At 45.1% G+C, this 16,643-nt stretch overlaps 2 protein-coding genes across 4 annotated transcripts in view; one reads left to right on the forward strand and one right to left on the reverse strand.

Moving 5' to 3' along the window:
* The first annotated feature begins 79 nt into the window (after window positions 1-79).
* Window positions 80-9,250, forward strand: KIF20A (kinesin family member 20A). 2 transcript variants are annotated; one of them, XM_063413270.1, is made up of 19 exons: window positions 80-160; window positions 583-755; window positions 1,172-1,261; window positions 1,381-1,500; window positions 1,940-2,078; window positions 2,174-2,361; window positions 2,451-2,595; window positions 3,311-3,511; window positions 3,742-3,853; window positions 3,949-4,020; window positions 4,544-4,687; window positions 4,766-4,931; window positions 5,192-5,356; window positions 5,915-6,054; window positions 6,151-6,253; window positions 6,923-7,130; window positions 7,527-7,618; window positions 7,876-8,013; window positions 8,856-9,250. In XM_063413270.1, the coding sequence occupies exons 2-19, from the start codon at window positions 600-602 to the stop codon at window positions 9,126-9,128; spliced, it is 2,652 nt and encodes an 883-aa protein (XP_063269340.1). In that variant the 5' UTR covers window positions 80-160; window positions 583-599; the 3' UTR covers window positions 9,129-9,250. The 2 variants fall into 2 exon arrangements, with proteins under 2 accessions (XP_063269340.1, XP_063269341.1); XM_063413271.1 differs by having other exon boundaries at window positions 91-192.
* A 217-nt stretch (window positions 9,251-9,467) lies between these two features.
* Window positions 9,468-16,643, reverse strand: part of SFXN1 (sideroflexin 1) — a 36,576-nt gene continuing 29,400 nt past the window's right edge. For both annotated transcript variants that reach the window (XM_063413275.1, XM_063413274.1), the window contains exons 9-12: window positions 16,524-16,573; window positions 11,510-11,559; window positions 10,820-10,867; window positions 9,468-9,579 (exon numbers count right to left, since the gene is read on the reverse strand). In XM_063413275.1, the coding sequence (XP_063269345.1) occupies window positions 9,483-9,579; window positions 10,820-10,867; window positions 11,510-11,559; window positions 16,524-16,573 (245 nt within the window). In that variant the 3' untranslated portion in view covers window positions 9,468-9,482. The remainder of the gene's footprint in view (window positions 9,580-10,819; window positions 10,868-11,509; window positions 11,560-16,523; window positions 16,574-16,643) is intronic.

The raw sequence follows: 16,643 nt of genomic DNA on the forward strand, positions 1-16,643 counted from the left end.
CGGCGGGCTCTGATTGGTCGAGGGGCGCGCGTGCCGCGCTCCCATTGGCGGAGCGGGCGGGCGGCGAGGTTTGAAACGCCGAGCGTCGGCGAGGGGTGGCGTGAGGGGCGGCCGGGGCTGCAGCGGCGAGAGGGGTGGCCGGCGGTGTTTGTGGTTCTCAGTGCGTGTGGCCAGACCCCGCGTGGTGCTGCGGTGTGTGGGTGGGGGAAGCGTGGAGCTGCGTGTGGGTTTGGGGGCGTCCGGAGTGGTGGTTGGTGTATGCGTTAGGTCTGTTTGGTTCCGTGTGTTAAAGGTGGAGGTGGTCTGCATGCACGAAGCGGTTCTGTGCGGTGTCCGTGTGTCCAGGAGGTGGATCTGGAGCCCTGGATTTGGAGTGTCTGTGTGTGCACGGGCTGTGTCTGGGGTCCTGCGTGGTTTCCCCGAGTGCAAGGAGTGTGTATGTGTGTACATTTGCAAGCAGCATCCTGTGTGTAGGGGGCGTTCCACGTGGGGTCCGTGTTTGTGGGGACTGATGGATGTGGCAGGGGGTTGCGTGCGTGGGTTGCTGTAATATCACCCTCACCTGTGCCCCTTTTTCCTCAGGAGCCGTGTGAGGCACCATGGCAGAAGCACTTGCCTCCCCAGGGCTGTTTTCTGACGATGAGGCTGCAGCTTCCCCTGTGCTGGAGTCCACAGCAGCAGGGCTCGGGGCTGACGTGCGCAAGGACCTGCTGCCGGAGTTCTCTGCCATCTCCCCAAACCTGGAGGGCTCTCAGGTGAGCTTGCAGCTCTTCTGTCACAAACAGCGTTTTCACTCATGGCTGCTGTTCTCTGTACAAAGGTGATGTGATACAGAAACAACAGAACTCTTCAGAAGAGGCAGAAACAAAATTCTGCTTTGGGGGGAGCAATTCCTGGGAGAGCAATGGTGATGCTTGGTTTTGGTGTCAGGCCTTTGGCTTGTTGGTCTAATCTATTAGATAAACAAGCAAACAAAAAAAGTGCTGGTGTGCTTGGAAATGCCTAAGAAAGCTTCTGGCACTGCTGGTGATTTGGGGACCAGAGATGTTCCTCAGCACTAGCAGCAAAGCCAACATGTGTTTTCCATACTGTGGTTCCTGTTTAGTGTTCTGGTGGGGGGTTGTGTGCTGCCTCTCTGGCTGCTGTATTTAACTCGTGCTGATTCTTGCAGGTTGTAGCTGAAGACAATAATGGAAAGTTAAAGGTCTACCTCCGAGTTCGACCTCTGAAATCTACAGAAGTGGAAAAGGGGGAAGACCAGGTGAGACACTGAATGAAGCAGAGTCTGAGCTGGCTGTGTGCCTGCTGGGAGATGCTGTTGTCCTTTGCTGTCTATCCTCCTGTAAGCCACTGCAATGATGGATTTTTTGTGTTCTTTAGGGCTGTGTCTGTATTGAGAACTCAGAAACCCTTATTCTAAAAGCTCCAAAGAATTCCTTCACCATGCGGAGCACGGAGCGAGGAGTGGGGCAGGCAGTGCACAGATTCTCCTTCACCCGGGTAGGTAGCTGGGACAAACGACCCATCTGGAAGTGATTTGAGCTTAAACCAGCCTTGCAGCTTGAAAAGCAGACTTATTCATATCCAATGACCCCAAGGCACTGCATGAACTCTGCAGCCTTGTACAATCCTTTCTACTTCATGTTTTAGTTGCTGTTTTATTAGGGTTTTTTTCTTTCTAAGCTGTTTCTGACAACTCTTATTTGGCAGCAAATGGCAAACTCCTGCTCATGAGGCTCTAAACAGACTAGGGGCTGCAGTGATATGAGATGTTATTGGATTAAACAAATGAGCATCTTATTTTTGTAGGAATTGCTGGTGGGTCTCTTGCTCATGGCTAGTGCAGGGAACAAAGGACTGTGTAATACCACTTGAGCAACCATCAGCAAAGGATAGGAAAGATCTACATGAAGCCATTTTTCCTGTGTCTTGTTTGCAGATTTTTGGACCAGAGGTGGGGCAGAAGTTGTTCTTTGATGAGACAATGAAGCAGGTGGTAAAGGATGTGCTGAGTGGGCAGAACTGTCTGGTTTACACCTATGGCATCACCAATTCAGGGAAGACTCACACGATTCAGGGTAAGGAAAGCACTGAGTGTTGTGGGGCCTGTTGAAGCAGTCGTTTTCTGTCTGCTGCCTCTGAATCCTCAGCTCTGCTGCTGTTGTTGCTGCAGGCACCACCCAAGATGGGGGGATTCTGCCTCGCTCCTTGGCCACCATCTTCAACAGTGTGGGGGACCGGCTGTACCAGGCCTTGGACCTGAAGCCTGCCCTGTGCAACGAGGTGACCTGGCTGGACAGCAGGCAGGTGCGGCAGGAGGACACCAAGAGGCAGATGATGCTGCAGGGGGGTCTCTGGGAGGTAAGCACAGGGACTCTGGGGGTGAAACAGCAAGAGGTGAGGGGTGGTGTCATGCTACCTTTATGCTCCTGTTCATTGTTTCCTTCAAGGAGGAGCTGCTAACGCCACTGAAGAGGAGTCACAGCGCTGAATCTCAGCTCCAGGCCACCACCAGCAGCAGTTTTGACAGTGGAGTTGCTGGTCTGTCTTCATCCAGCCAGCTCACCAACCGTTCAGAGCTCAGCCAGACAGAAGGTACTTCTAGAAGCCTGTTGTGTACTACCTGCTTCTTTTTGCTGGAGGATTGGGGAAGAAAAGGGTGATGGCAGTTTGGATGCTGTGTTGTGGGTAAGGGAGAAAGGTGCTGTAACCTCACAGATTTTTCCTTTGAAATCACCTCAGAAGAACCCTGTGCATGTATTTTGCCAATATCAGAAGAATTCACCACTCTATAATAACCAAGCCTTGTGAAATGAAAAATTACTCAACACTCAATCACTTCATTCAAGGAATGTGGTTATGGAGCAGCTGATTGCTGTGAGATGGGAATTGCTGGGAAGCAGGATACCAAAGTGACAGGCTGCCCTGACTATCAAACCCCAGAACTACCAGCTACTTAGGTATCCAGAAGCATGGAGTGATTGAGATAAAACAAGGACTAAAACTTCAATTATGCTGGAAAGAGTTCATATAAGAGTTTGAAATATCTTGTATTTCTGGAGTCAAAATAGAGTATATAAAAGTCCTTACACAGAGCAGGTGATACTGTTAAAGGAATCTTAAGCCTGTCTCACTGGGATGGGCATTAGAATACATACAAAAGAGAGGAAGTAAATAGAAGGATTTGTTTCTGGGGTGGTTTTGCTTGTTGAAGAAAGTGTCTTGCTCTAGAGCTAAACCATTCCAGTTGGACTCATGAAAAGCTGCAGTCATGATTTGTTTTCCTTCTTTTTTTCCTCTTTTTCCCCAGAACTGGGCCCTTGCTGGGCTGACTTGGATCGCATTTCACTCCCCAGCACAGAAGATGTGCAGTATTCCATCTGGGTCTCCTTCTTTGAGATCTACAACGAGTTAATCTACGACTTGTTAGAACCAGCTCTGCCTGGGCAGAACCGCAAGCGGCAAACTCTGCGGCTCTGCGAGGACCAGACTGGCAACCCCTATGTGAAAGGTGGAGTTACCTGCAAGGGAGCTTTAGTGGCCTGCTAGGAGGGCTCCAGGACTGAGTGGGTGGCTGGCTTAGCAGTGAGGTGCTGGGGAGCCCCACACAGAACTCTGATGCTGGGATTACAGGATTGTCAGATTTGTTGATGTCAGGGATGTGCAGTGGTGAAGTTGGGGCTGAGATAAGTTTTCTGCCAGTCTCCCAACTGCTTTGCCCAATGCATGCTTGCTTTCCAGATCTGAACTGGATCAATGTCCGGGATGCTGATGAGGCCTGGAAGCTCCTGAAGCTGGGTCGGAAAAACCAGAGTTTTGCTAGCACCCACATGAACCAGAACTCCAGTCGCAGGTCTGAAGGGACAGGGATTCTTTAGGCAGAAATACAGTTCTGAGAGGCTTTTAAAGTTTGCCTTTTTTTTTAAACATTTCCATGTTTCTTTACAGTCACAGCGTGTTCTCTATTCGGATTCTGCACTTGAAAAGAGGTGGCAGTGACGTTGTTCCAAAAATCAGCGAGTAAGTTTCATGTTTTCTAGGATTTGGGTGTAATCTCAACTTTCCTGTCTCTTCATTTGAGGGCCTGGGGTATGGGAAGTATCTTGATGGTGTTGAAAGTACTTGGAAGGAATAAATGCTCCCAGTGTTAAGTCTTGGAACTGACAGGAGTTTGAGGAGTATTGCAAGGTACAACTTGAGGTAGTTCTCAAGCTTTTTGAGTGAAGGTAAATGTGAGCATCCTTACCCTTGCAGCAGGGCTGATTTGAGTGCAGCTGGTGCCTGTTTCTGGGGTGTATTTATCTGGAGAGTGGCTGAGAACTGGCAAAGGACCTTTGAAGTTGACTCTTCAAAGCTCAATCTGCTGCTACTTTGTGTAACATCTACACTTAAGGCAGACCTTTACATCCATCAACAGCCCCGGCACCCCAAAAGAATGGTCTGTGCCCTTATTGGGAAGGTGGCTGCAGGGTGTCTGAACTGTAACCCTGCTATGGCAGGACAGAGCCTGTGAGTGATGTGACTCTCACTGTGTTTCCCTCAGGTTATCCCTGTGTGACCTGGCAGGGTCTGAGCGCTGCAAGGACCAGAAAAGCGGGGACCGAATGAAAGAAGCCAACAACATCAACACGTCCCTGCACACCCTGGGCCGCTGCATCGCCGCCCTCCGCCAGAACCAGCAGGCCAGGTGAGCATCCTCACCTCCAGAGGGAGGCTGTGGGGTTGTTATTTTTGCTTTGCCAGCTCACTTCTGTCTCTCCCACAGGACAAAGCAGGCGGTGGTTCCGTTCCGGGACAGCAAACTGACCCGCGTGTTCCAGGGCTTCTTCACCGGGCGCGGGCGCTCCTGCATGATTGTCAACATCAACCAGTGTGCATCCACCTATGATGAGACCCTGCACGTGGCCAAGTTCTCAGCCATTGCCAGCCAGGTGAGTAACACACACCAGGATCAGGGCATGGTCAGGCTGGCTTGGGTTTCTCCTGCTTCTGTGGGACTCGGCCCTTTCCCACCACAAGGAGAAGGGGTATGCTTGTAGACCTTCCCTGTGCTTCTCCAGTGGTTATTAACTCCAGAGTATTTCCAGATTCTGCTAAACTGAAAGGGCTGACAGGTTGCAGAGAGGGGGCTTAAAGACTACACAACTTTCAGGCTTTGCAGACTGATAATGGTAGTTCTTTTCCCCTTCAGCTTGTTCAGGCACCTCCCACAAAGCTGGGACTTCCATCCTTACAATCCATCATTAAAGAACACAACAGGCGAACCAGCCAGGGTCCAGAGGCAGAGCCAGCGGAAGATGTGGAATCAGAAGAAGACACTGAGGATGAGGCAGATGTCTCCATGTATGAGAAGAAGGTGGGTTGTGATTTGTTTTACAGCCTTTATGCAAATGCAAGGTCAAGAACATGACTGTGAGCTTTGGCCTGGAGAGCTGGGATTGGAGCTCAACCAACAGAGATGACACAGAACCTCAGAAGGATATAGGACCCAGGAAATTGAGAGTCCATGACAAAAACACTTCACAGTCGGTCTAAATCTGACACATGCTGAATTTGGAAGCACTTTGTCATCTGTAGAATAGTGGCAGTAACAGTGCAGGTGTGAGAGCAGATTTCTCTGCAAGGGAAATCTAGAAAACACACAGAACAGAAGGCTAAATGGGGAAAAAAAATCAAACTTCCTAGATACTCAAAGCAGGCAGCTGGGATAGCTGGAAGATCAAGATGAAGTCCTATCCCTACAGAGACTCGAGCTTTCATGTGTCAAGGTAGCAAAGCCTGGCAACTTTTCTTTCCAAGTGACTAAACCCTTAAATGTAGATCACTGCATCCTGCAGATGTGGGATCACTCAGTTTACTCCAGGTCCTAACTCTGTTGTGCAGTGTGGGCAGTGGAGCTGTGTCTCCCTTGCAGGACTTGCTGCGTGTGGTGGAAGCTGCACGGGAGCTGCTGGTGCAGGAGCGGCAGAAGAAGCTGCAGCTGGAGGTGCGCCTGCGCGAGGAGATCTGCAACGAGATGCTGGAGCACATGCAACAGAAGGAGCAGTGGTGGAGGTACAGCCTGTGCTGGGCTCCCTTCCTCTGCTCAGGATGAGCTGCAGCACCAAGAACTGCCAGATCCTGACATGGAGTTTGTTGTTCTCTTTGTAGCCAACACGTGGATGCTCAGAGGGAGCAGCTGGAGGAACTGTATGAGGGTAAAATGACCATCCTGAAGGAGTTACTGACTGACCACTACCAGGAGAAGATGCAGGTTTGTTCAGGGCAATGCAATGACATCAGGAAAGCAGCAGTGGGTTGGGAAGGGGGCTCTGGTTACTTGAATCCAGGAAGATCTTTATGCAAAGTGAAAGGAAAGATTTTGCTTTCTGAGGTATTTTCGGTGATATTATTTCATCTCTTGATCCACAATTTTTCCTTCTCGTCTCCTACTTTATGTAGCCCACTAGGCTTCCTAATTTTGAACATTCAATCTGGAAGTTAATGTACAACCATCCTGACTTGTCTTTATTTGTTCAACATGATTCTTTCCTCCCACTTACTCTTTTCACTGGTGACTTGATTTGGGCTCTTCAGATTCACATAAATTGTGTGAACTTCTCTTCTCTTAGTTGTGATGATGGGTATGGACCTGTCCATATTTTCCTGCCTATGGCATTTGAGTGACCTCTGGGACTTGTTGCACACTGCTCTGAAGATGCCAACTCTCAGAACAATCCCTCTTCTTTAGAGCCTGTAAAAAAGTGGTTTAGGCTCCCAGGAAGTGGGTTTGCTTTACTCACTTTTAAAAGGCTCTTAAAGACTGGGTTCAATGTGTGAAGTGTGGGATTGACAAATTCTCCAGGAATAAAGACACAGAAAGTTTCAGACAAGTTGTGCTACAAAAATCTTGTTGACTGTCTGAACAAACTTCCTTTCTCAGGAGCGTGACGAGGAGATTTTGGAGCTCAAAGCTGCTCTGCAGGAGACCAAACAAAAACTGGAGAGCTTGGATACCAAGCAAAAGGACTCAGAGCAAAATGTACGTCGATCCAAGCGAGTGGCCACCTCGTCTGCTCTGCAGCAGGAGCTGGCAGACACCAAAGCCAGGCTGGAGCAGTGTGAAAAGGAGTTGAATTCCACGAGCGCAGGTACGGCAGCAACGCTGCCCCAGTTCTGAACCATGCTGAGAGATCCTTGTGCAGGCTTAGAGAGACCTTCTTCAGGGTGCATTGGAGTCAGACAATGAAAGTAACCCTGAAAACATTATTTGAGTTGTAGGTGACAGGAATAATGTGCTGGATGGACAGTTTCACTTCATTTTCACAGGAAAATGGACTTCAGGGCAGGATAATCTTTCCATTCAAATTCTTAAGTCCCTTTGTCTAAGTGAATGGGAGAAGCCTGGAATGTTTGTGCCTTTCTGCACAAACTCAAAAGGTCTTTCCAGCTTGCCTGTGGCAGCTTGTCTCAAGGGAAGGCCTGAACTTGAGGGATACTGAAAGCTGACCAATGTCCTGTTGCTCACTGCTTTTGTCTGTTCCTAGAGTTGCGCAAGTACCAGAAATTAGTGGAGCCACCTCCCTCTGCTAAACCCATTACCATGGATGTGGACAGGAAGCTGGAGGATGGACAGAAGGTAACTCCAGTTCTGTGTTACAGAAAAGAACATTTGCAGGGCAAATTGGTTGCCAGCTTGAAGTGTTTAGGGCTGCTGTTTCCAAGTTTTTAAACAGATGAATTTGGTTTGTTGAACTTACAGGAATTGTTGAAGGTTGTGGTATCTGTGATCACTCAGATGGGATCCTCCCTCAATGCTGCGTGTCTGAATTGTCTTGCAGTCTGTTTGCAGAGCAGTGCCAAAACCAGCTGTTGCATTAAACCTCTCTCTTGTAGAATGTCAGATTGCTGCGTTCAGAGTTACAGAAAATTGGGGAGTCTCTGCAGTCTGCAGAGCGGGCGTGCTGCCACAGCACAGGGGCAGGGAAGCTGCGGGAAGCCCTGGGCACGTGTGATGACATCCTGGCAAGACAGGTGATGAGTCTGCTTTGGTGAGGGTTGCATGGGGGAGAGGGGCTTAGTCTGTGTGCTTTGCCATAGTCAGAGCAACCAAAGTTCTTGCTGCTGCAAATAAAAAGGATTTATATTTGCTAGTATGTACTGTGTATTTTGTGAAGGAAGCTCTACTGCTGATTTTTTCAATGGCTGAGTCAGTTATGTATTTACCTCTCCACAGGAGACCCAAATTGTTCCTGTTCAGTTAACTGGCAGCCTGCACTTAAAATAGGAGAATTCAGAATTCTCATTTCCTTATCCACTCCATCACAGTTGCTATGGCAGCATATTTGCAGCAGGATGGAGTCAGCTTTGTCCCACCCTTACTGTTCCTATGTGTTACTGAACTGCTACACTGCTGACAGTAGAAGCTTTTATGCATGGTCTTATTTAGAAGAGTTAGTGAATTTTGGCAAAAGGCAGTTTATCCTCCTCAGTTCACAGTAACCAGGGAGTTAAGACAACTTGTCACTGTGCCTGATGGGAGCCTAAAAGAAAGCTGGAGAGGGACTTCTTGTAAGAGCAGAGAATGACAAGAGGGAATAGCTTCACGCTGAGCTTTAGATTAGATATTAGGAGAAAAAATTCTTTACTGTGAGGGTGCTGAAGCACTGAAAACGCATTTCCTAGAGAAGTTGTGGCTGCTCTGTCCCTGGAAGTGTTTAAGGCCAGGTTGGATGGGGCTTGGAGCAAGCTGGTCTACTAAAATAGAGAACAAGAGGATCTTTAAGATCTATTCCAGCTAGGAATGGGCTTTTCTTTCTACAATTCGCTATTTTTACATCTTTTTATATGAATATATCTTGCCCTGCCTCCCTCAGGACCAGACCCTGGCAGAGCTGCAGAACAACATGGTGCTGGTGAAGCTGGACCTGCGCAGGAAGGCGGCCTGCATCGCTGAGCAGTACCACACTGTGCACAAGCTGCAGGCGCCGCCAGCCTCCGCCCTCAAGAAACGCTTCTGTGCCAACAGGGAGAACCTGCAGCCCAACCAGCCCCCTGGCAAAAAACCCTTCCTGCACAACATCCTGACCCGCTCAGCCACTCGCCCCGTGGCTGCCAGAGGGTGGCAACTCCGCTCAGTTGCTCTGTGACTTTTCCAAAGGAGGTCCCTGCCCTGCTGTTACTGGAACAGGTGGCAAATGCAATATGATAGCATCTGGTTTTCATTGTGCGCTTGTTTATTGTTGTTGTAACTGCTTGAGGACTTATGTAAACATCTCTGCATATGTATGTTTAAACTTTCAATCAATACCAAAGTGGACAAAGTGACCTTATGTAATTTAAACACACCACACTGAGGAAAGTCTTTAACTGTAAAACAATGCAGATGATCAAAGTGGTTTAACAAAAGGACAACATAAAGGTGTGTTCTTGTCTATGTTGGCACACAGTTCAAAAAAGAACTTCACAAGTTTCTCCTTGAAAGATACTTTGCCTTCCTTGAATTATAATCCTTTATTGAAGTATACCCGTTCTAGGCCAGGGTTGCTCTCTCTGATCCTGGCTTGCAAATCTGGCTCCAAGCGCGACACGGCCATGGAACTGAGCAAGAGAAACAGTAAAGGGGTTACATCACACAAGCACCAGAAAGGAAAAGAGATGGACAATGCATCTACAAACTTCCTACACTGCCAAAAGAGTTTGCAGATCTTTTTAAACATCTCATCAAGGAAGCAAGCTCACAGACCAGGGCACATGAATCCCTGCTCCAAGGGCAGTGGGATAGTCTGTGGGGTCAGGAAATGGCTGTTGCTACCACCATGAGGATAAGGATCCACTTCATTGCTGGCAATAGAAACTTACCTTCCTCAAAGAGTTTTTACTCAATATAATGTATATGCCTATTTAACTTACTGAGTGATTTTATACAGTTGAATAAAAGGTTTGTTTTTATGAGAGCTGGTTCACAGTAAAGTGAACTAAGCTGCCAGGTCATTTGAACAGCTGCAATTTCCTGAGCACAGGTCAAGGTCTAATCTTCCTCTGAACTGGAGAGCCCTGGCTGAAATCAAGAACTGCAGTGTGTGAGCTGGGTTGGTTTGTCAAGTATCTCCAGGTAGCCTAGTGACACTTGTTTACCACAGTTCTCTGTCCTAGGCCAAGCAGGGAGACAGATGGTGTCAGGCAGCTCTGTTGTACTCAAACAATCTGAGAATTGGCCATTGTTTTCTGGAAGTCAAAAGCTGTCTTAGTTGTTCAGCATTTTAATGGACTCAGCTCAAGCTTGGATTGTTTAAGGTACATCTGGCAGCTTGTTGAGTTTAGACAACCACTATTAAAATGAGAGGGACAGCTGAATTTAAGGTCCTGTCCATACTACTAAATTGAGTTAAGTTTTTTGTGAACTAACTCATTCACATTTCATAATGAATATTGTTTCTAAGACAGCTTTCAGTACTATTTCTGTATTGATGGAGAAGTCTGGAAAAATATTAATCAAATAAAAATGAGCAGAGATAGTCCAGTGCTCTTCTGTACAACTAGAAGAGTTGCCAGCTGAAAATAAAATGAGCTCTTACTGTATTTAGTGCATCCATAACCTTACTGGGCATGAATATATTGTATAGAACTCATCTTGAGCTGCTGGGGTTTGTAAACACCTATTATATATTATTGATGAATAACATAGTTATTTTCTGTATATTCTCTTGTTTATCACCTTTGTTATATGGGAATTAAAACTGTGCTTGAGCAGGCAATGACCACTTGTTTGTGTCTGTGTGCAGCACCATGACTGGTCTGGAATTACATTAAAGTGAGAATAATTCACAGCAGTACCCACCTTTTCTGAGGAAACAGTGCACAACACAGGGGAGTTGCAAACACAAGACTAGAGGAGACAAAACCAGGTTTACAATATTTAGGGTGCTAAAATAGAATTCAAAAATCTTATACATGATTTAGGTAAAAAGCTTTCTTGTTTTCTGTACACAGTGAGGTAAAGTTCCACAAAGTGCTATGTAACTTTCATTTTTCACTGCATTGTACCTTATGAAATTATTTACCTACAAATAACACTAAATGTTTCAATACCACACTCCCAAATTTGTCTAAATTACCATTTGATGTCCTTACAGTGTTTTACCTGCATGTGCAGGACAATAGAAAATGCCAGAGCACAGCAAATTAAATCCTATTAACCAAATATTTCAAGAATTCATCAATCTCCAGGTTGAGATTGCACTGACTGTTTAGAGGTAGCAGCCAAAGCATCTTTTCTAATCAAACTGCCACATTCCTTTTTTTGCCACTCCCTTTCTCCCTCCCTCTGCTCTTCTTGGCAGATTTTTCCCTGCTAACGGCATTTTTGTTTTTAACATGATATTTTACCAGTTACAGAGATGGAAATAACTGCTGTGCCCCCAGTAACTCTCTCAACCTTTTTTCCTTAAAAAAGCAAATATTGCTACATTTCCAAAACCCCTACAAGTATCTCTTAAGATAGCAGACCCAACCCAAAGAAACCACTTACCACAGTCCAACTAATCCAACCTGAATGGGAGCGTTCATCCAAGGATATCTCTGTTGAAAATAAAACCACACACAGTGAGTTTGGAACCTTTTCTTCCCGCTTCTCACCTTCCTGGAATTCTTGTTTTATAAAGGACAGATTGCACCTAAAAGACTCTGAGATGTGAAGGCAAAAGCCTGACCAGCGTGGCTTCATGCTGAGCTCCAGTTTGAGCCAAATCCCTTTGGAAAGCAGCAAAGAAATTCCCTGGGGAATCAATGTACACAGGGATCCTGAATTAGAGTCCCTTAGAGTTCTGGCACTTTGACTCAGGACCATCTCCTGGGCCTTTGCTCTCATTCTCACAAGCCCACAGAGCTGAAATTTGGAGTGGTGCTGCCACACCTCTGCAGGGCACAGGGAATTTTGCCCAGGCATTCCAAGGAAGAGCTCAGTCTGGTTACAGCTCCTTCCCTTTGGTGGCATCAAAAGGTTTTAACCTTCATCTAGAGCCCCCAGCCATAAATAAGGGAGATGGAAATCTGCCTCTCTTAGCCCTTTCTCCTGTCATATGATTTCCCCTGATGTGCAGGAACTTGTCCCTGTACCAACACTCCAGTTCTGCAAGAGTTCACCTTTTATTGAAGGAAAGAAGGGTTGAAGGATTGGGAAAACAAAGCTGAGAAAGCAACACATAACCCACATGCCTCATTAATTCTGTAACTTTTGCAGAACTTGAATATAAGCCAAGATTTTTTTTTGCAGGCTTTTAAAATTATTTAGGAATCCACTCTCTCTCACTGGCAGAATTTTAGTTGAAATTCATTACTAATGAAGTAAACCCAGAGCTGTTCAGTGGACACTGCTGCCTCTTTCTCCACTAAGAGCAGGACAGACACAGCTGCCATGAGGACACAAAGGGAATTTTAAAACAAAACAGCTCACAAGGTGAAAATCACTTGATACAGTAGATGATGTTTTCAATGAAGATGATGTTTGCTTCTGCAAGAAGAATTTGTCAAGATACAGAAGTTAGAGGGGAAAATGGTGAACAAAAGCTGGGCACAGTTTGAGAGTAGAAATGGACAAAGGAAATGTAGAAAGCTCAGGAGGACAAAGCTCAGGGCTGCGGGAGGTCACAGCAGTATCTGAGGCAGGGAAAATGAGCCTGTGTGGAGTAAAATTTCTCCAGAGCCTGAGGGAGAAGAAACAATGTAGAAGACTGCTTCTCTTTTCTTTTTGTTTTCATGGAGTCAATCTGTACTCCAGAAATGAGTGCAGAAGAACTGTGGAATTCAGCAACAACCTGCAACAAGAAATAACAAACAGGGACAGACAACAACAGCAAGAAGGGTGACGAGTGAAGGCAGCAGAGCTTTGCTGTTCTGGCATTCTCTAAACACTTCCATCTGACCCTCAGCTGAGATAAATTCACCCCAAATTTTCATCTCCTGCCCTGGGAGAGTCCATGCCAAGAGGTGAACACAAGCCAAACCCTGCATTGTCTCTGAGAAGGGAGGGAGGGGGATGCTGTGTGTTGCAGGGGCTGTGGGATCCAAGGTGCATAACAGAAAAGCCCCAAATACAATTTTAAAACTGAATAAAAAGGCTGTTGGAAGGTGCTCTGAGAGGAATAAATGGTTTCATGCTTTTGTCAGAGTCAGTAATTGATCTGAAAGAGAGAAAGATGTCTAATACGGACTCCATTTAGAAGATAGAGTTTATGTGCTGGAACATTTTTTGCCAATTTGATCTGAATTACAGCCTTGATTTTTCAAGAATGTTACCAGGCTGCACGAATCCAGAAAGATGGTGAAGAAAAAGTAACACTGGGAGGTCAGAATTAAGAACTGGAGTTGCCCAGGGAACAACGTAAAACAATAAAACAAAATTCAAATGCAGGCTGCACACACCCACAAAGAGAGAAAATGAAGAAACTACAAGAGGAAGAGCAGAAGAATTCACTGTATTAGAGAGCTATCATTTAAATCTGGAAGAAGACAGTTCCCAGTGAATGAGGATTTAATTTACGTCTTTATGACATTTTAGTGGTTAGTGCAAACAGAGAAAATGGAGAAATGATAATTAAGCAAACAAAAGCCGTAAGGAAAATCAGCTTTTCTCTAACTGCCTCCTTTCTTTGGATCTAAAAATCTGTCAGCTTTCCCAGGCCAGCTATGCCTGTTTTCAAAAAAATAAATGAATGAACTGACAGTGAAATTAGGAATGTATGGAGGACTCAGGGCATAAGACATTCAAGAACAATGCTTGAAGGAAAAAGCTTTCTGTTCTGGTTTTGTAACCATTTTGAATACAGACTTTAGTTGCAGATTAAAAAATCCCAAGGAGCTTGTTTCAAGGATATATGAGGAAACTTCTAGAATCAACTTGGATGATAATACAGTATGCAGAACAGAAGAGAAACTGTAGCTAAAGCTGTGTAAGAGTAGTAATATAAACTAAAACTTTAGTTTTGACTGGAATTTTCATAAGTTTCTATGGAAAAAAAAACAATTTATTTTTTTAGGAGAAAAGTTAACTGTAAGTAAAATCTATAAATCCTGTGCCTCAGGGCAAGGCTCTTTATGGATCCTCCTGCTGTAGCAGGTAAAATAACTTGGTTCTGCACAGAGCTGGTCAGGAGTGTGGCCGCAGGGATAATGAAAATAGACATTATGCAGCCTAATCAATTACTGCTATGCTGCATAATTACATAAACAGGCCCCAAAGCTGCTGCTGGCAAGCTACGGCAAAAGCACTTCCACAGATAAAAATACTTTTTCAAGGCAACTTCTTTTTGAAGCAGTAAATACGTGCTTGTGTTCTAAGAACACTCTTGAGGCATCTTCTAGCAATAACTTCTGGGAATGTTCTTAATTCACACCAATGTCTTGGTGCAAAACACTGTGGGAACGTGGGGGATGAGCTGGGCTACATGACCTACATCTTATCCCAAATATCACAGGATGACAGGCTGCTCTGAGACCAGCATTCCACGAGCATTTCCTTCTTTCTGTCTTACTGCAGGCCAGCTTTCTGATTTCTTTTATCATTTCACAACCATTTGCCTATTTTTTGGCCTCACTTAATAGGCTTTGGCAAGAAGTCAGGAATTATTTCCAAGAGTGGTGGCGAAGCAGAGGCCAAGGGTGCTGAGTTAGTAAAGCAGTGTGGGGATGGTGCTGAGTGCTGGGATGTGATGGTGCTTCTCCAACTCCACCAGGACATGCACAAGCTGCTTGTTAAAAATGCAGCTCATTCCTTAATGGGTTTAATGCTAATCTCTACCAGGTGTTACCACTGGCTACCTGCAGAGCAGTGTTTCACCTGGATTCAGTCTCTGAGGGAGAGGAAAGGTGAGCACAGGTCAGGATGGTACCAGAGACCACTGAGTAGTCACTGCAGAAATCGCTCATTTTGGGCTGATCTGAAAAATTCACAACACCCTTATGTTGATTACAACACACAAAAACAAAGGTATTTGTCTCCACACCCTGAGGATTGCTGCAACTTCTTCACAAATGTCATGTATTTGTCAGCTGAGGCATTTCTCACATGTCAAATACATACAAAATAATTTTCCCCTATTTTTTTTTAAACAAGAGATAATTTTTCCAGGCAATACATCCTCAAGGACATCACAGTATCACAAGTTGTGGTGTGCCTGGATGCCCTGCAGGCTCACTTCTTCCAGGAGATAAAAGCAGCACACACTGATTTTTACCCTGAAACTCAAATGCCACATCTCCTCTTTTTACACTGTGACCAAACGTGTTTTCTGTTAACAAGTGGGAGGGAAGCAAAGCATTTTAGGGAAAAAGAAGCTTTAAGATTGGAAGACAATGAGAAAATGGTTTGGAAGGGACTTTAAAGATCATCCAGTTCCAGCTCCTTCACTATCCCAGGTTGTTCCAAACCCTTTCCAACCTGGCCTTGGACACCTCCAGGGATGGGGCAGCCACAGCTCCCCCAGGCAATCTGTTCCTGCCTTATAAATACAGAAACACTTTCAAATGGGGTGTCTAACTGGGTAATCTCACTCTGCACAAGAGACACAAAGGGCAGGAACAGTCAGAGATAAAATTTAAATGCTTTAGAAAGCTTTATCTTAGACAAACAAAACCATGCCAAACAAATCTTGCCCTGCTTGTCCTCCTTGTCCCCACACAAACTTTTCCAAGGCAGGGTCTGGGGACTCAGATAATTTTTCCTTTTTTTTTTCTAACAGGAAGGAGACAGATTTTCTTAGGTTTCTTGGGTGGGTCTCACAGACAGAGGTTTTCCCTGGAGCTACCAAGTAATTAAATCAGTGATATCAGCAGTGAGGATGAAATTCCCTTTACTGGTAAAGAATTAAGGGGTTCCTCACCTGAATATTATTTCCCTCGTGTTAGACAACCCTGTAACTAATTCCATGATTGTTCTTTATCCCCTCAAGCACACACAGTGCAGAATGTTGATGTAGGTAATGGATTTATCAACACCAGAGGTTTGTTTTCACACTATATTAGCAGAAAAATAATATAGGAAATAAGTAATCTTTGATAAAGAATGCCCATTCTATGCATACTCTGCACTTTACATCCAGTTAAATTTTAAAGCATCATTTTCAAGAGAGATTTTTACCATCATTTTTGTTTCCAAACTCAGATTGCTACTACAGCAGGTAAGCAAAACTCCCTTATTGCTATCTTGAGAAAACCAGCATTATTAAAACGTTCTTTTCCCCAATAAATTGTATTCCAAGACTCAGTACAAGGAAGGTTCCTTTCACAGGAGGAAATGTTCATTCTAAGAACAATTATAAAAGTACCAAGAATGCTCCTATTTTCTCAAAGTTACCTTGCACTGACAAAAAGAACCAAGTTATCTCTAGGAAAGGCAGAAGGAAAGCGACAGCTGTAAAGCAAGTTCTACAGGGATGTCCTCCCACAGTGTTTGGGAGGCAAATATGAAGATTCAGGAAGTATTTAAAATTCATCAAAATATTAACTTAAGATATGCAATACACAGAGATAGATTATCTAAGACTAACCTTTAAAAAGCCCTTCTTTTCCAGGGCATTCATTATGAAGGGAGGAATTGCTGCAAATAAGATAAAAATGCATTAACTTTGGAGAGAAAGGCACTTTGTTTTCATTTTCTGCTTAGTTGA

This window comes from Prinia subflava, chromosome 16 (assembly GCF_021018805.1).
Source record: "Prinia subflava isolate CZ2003 ecotype Zambia chromosome 16, Cam_Psub_1.2, whole genome shotgun sequence".
NCBI lineage: Eukaryota > Metazoa > Chordata > Aves > Passeriformes > Cisticolidae > Prinia > Prinia subflava.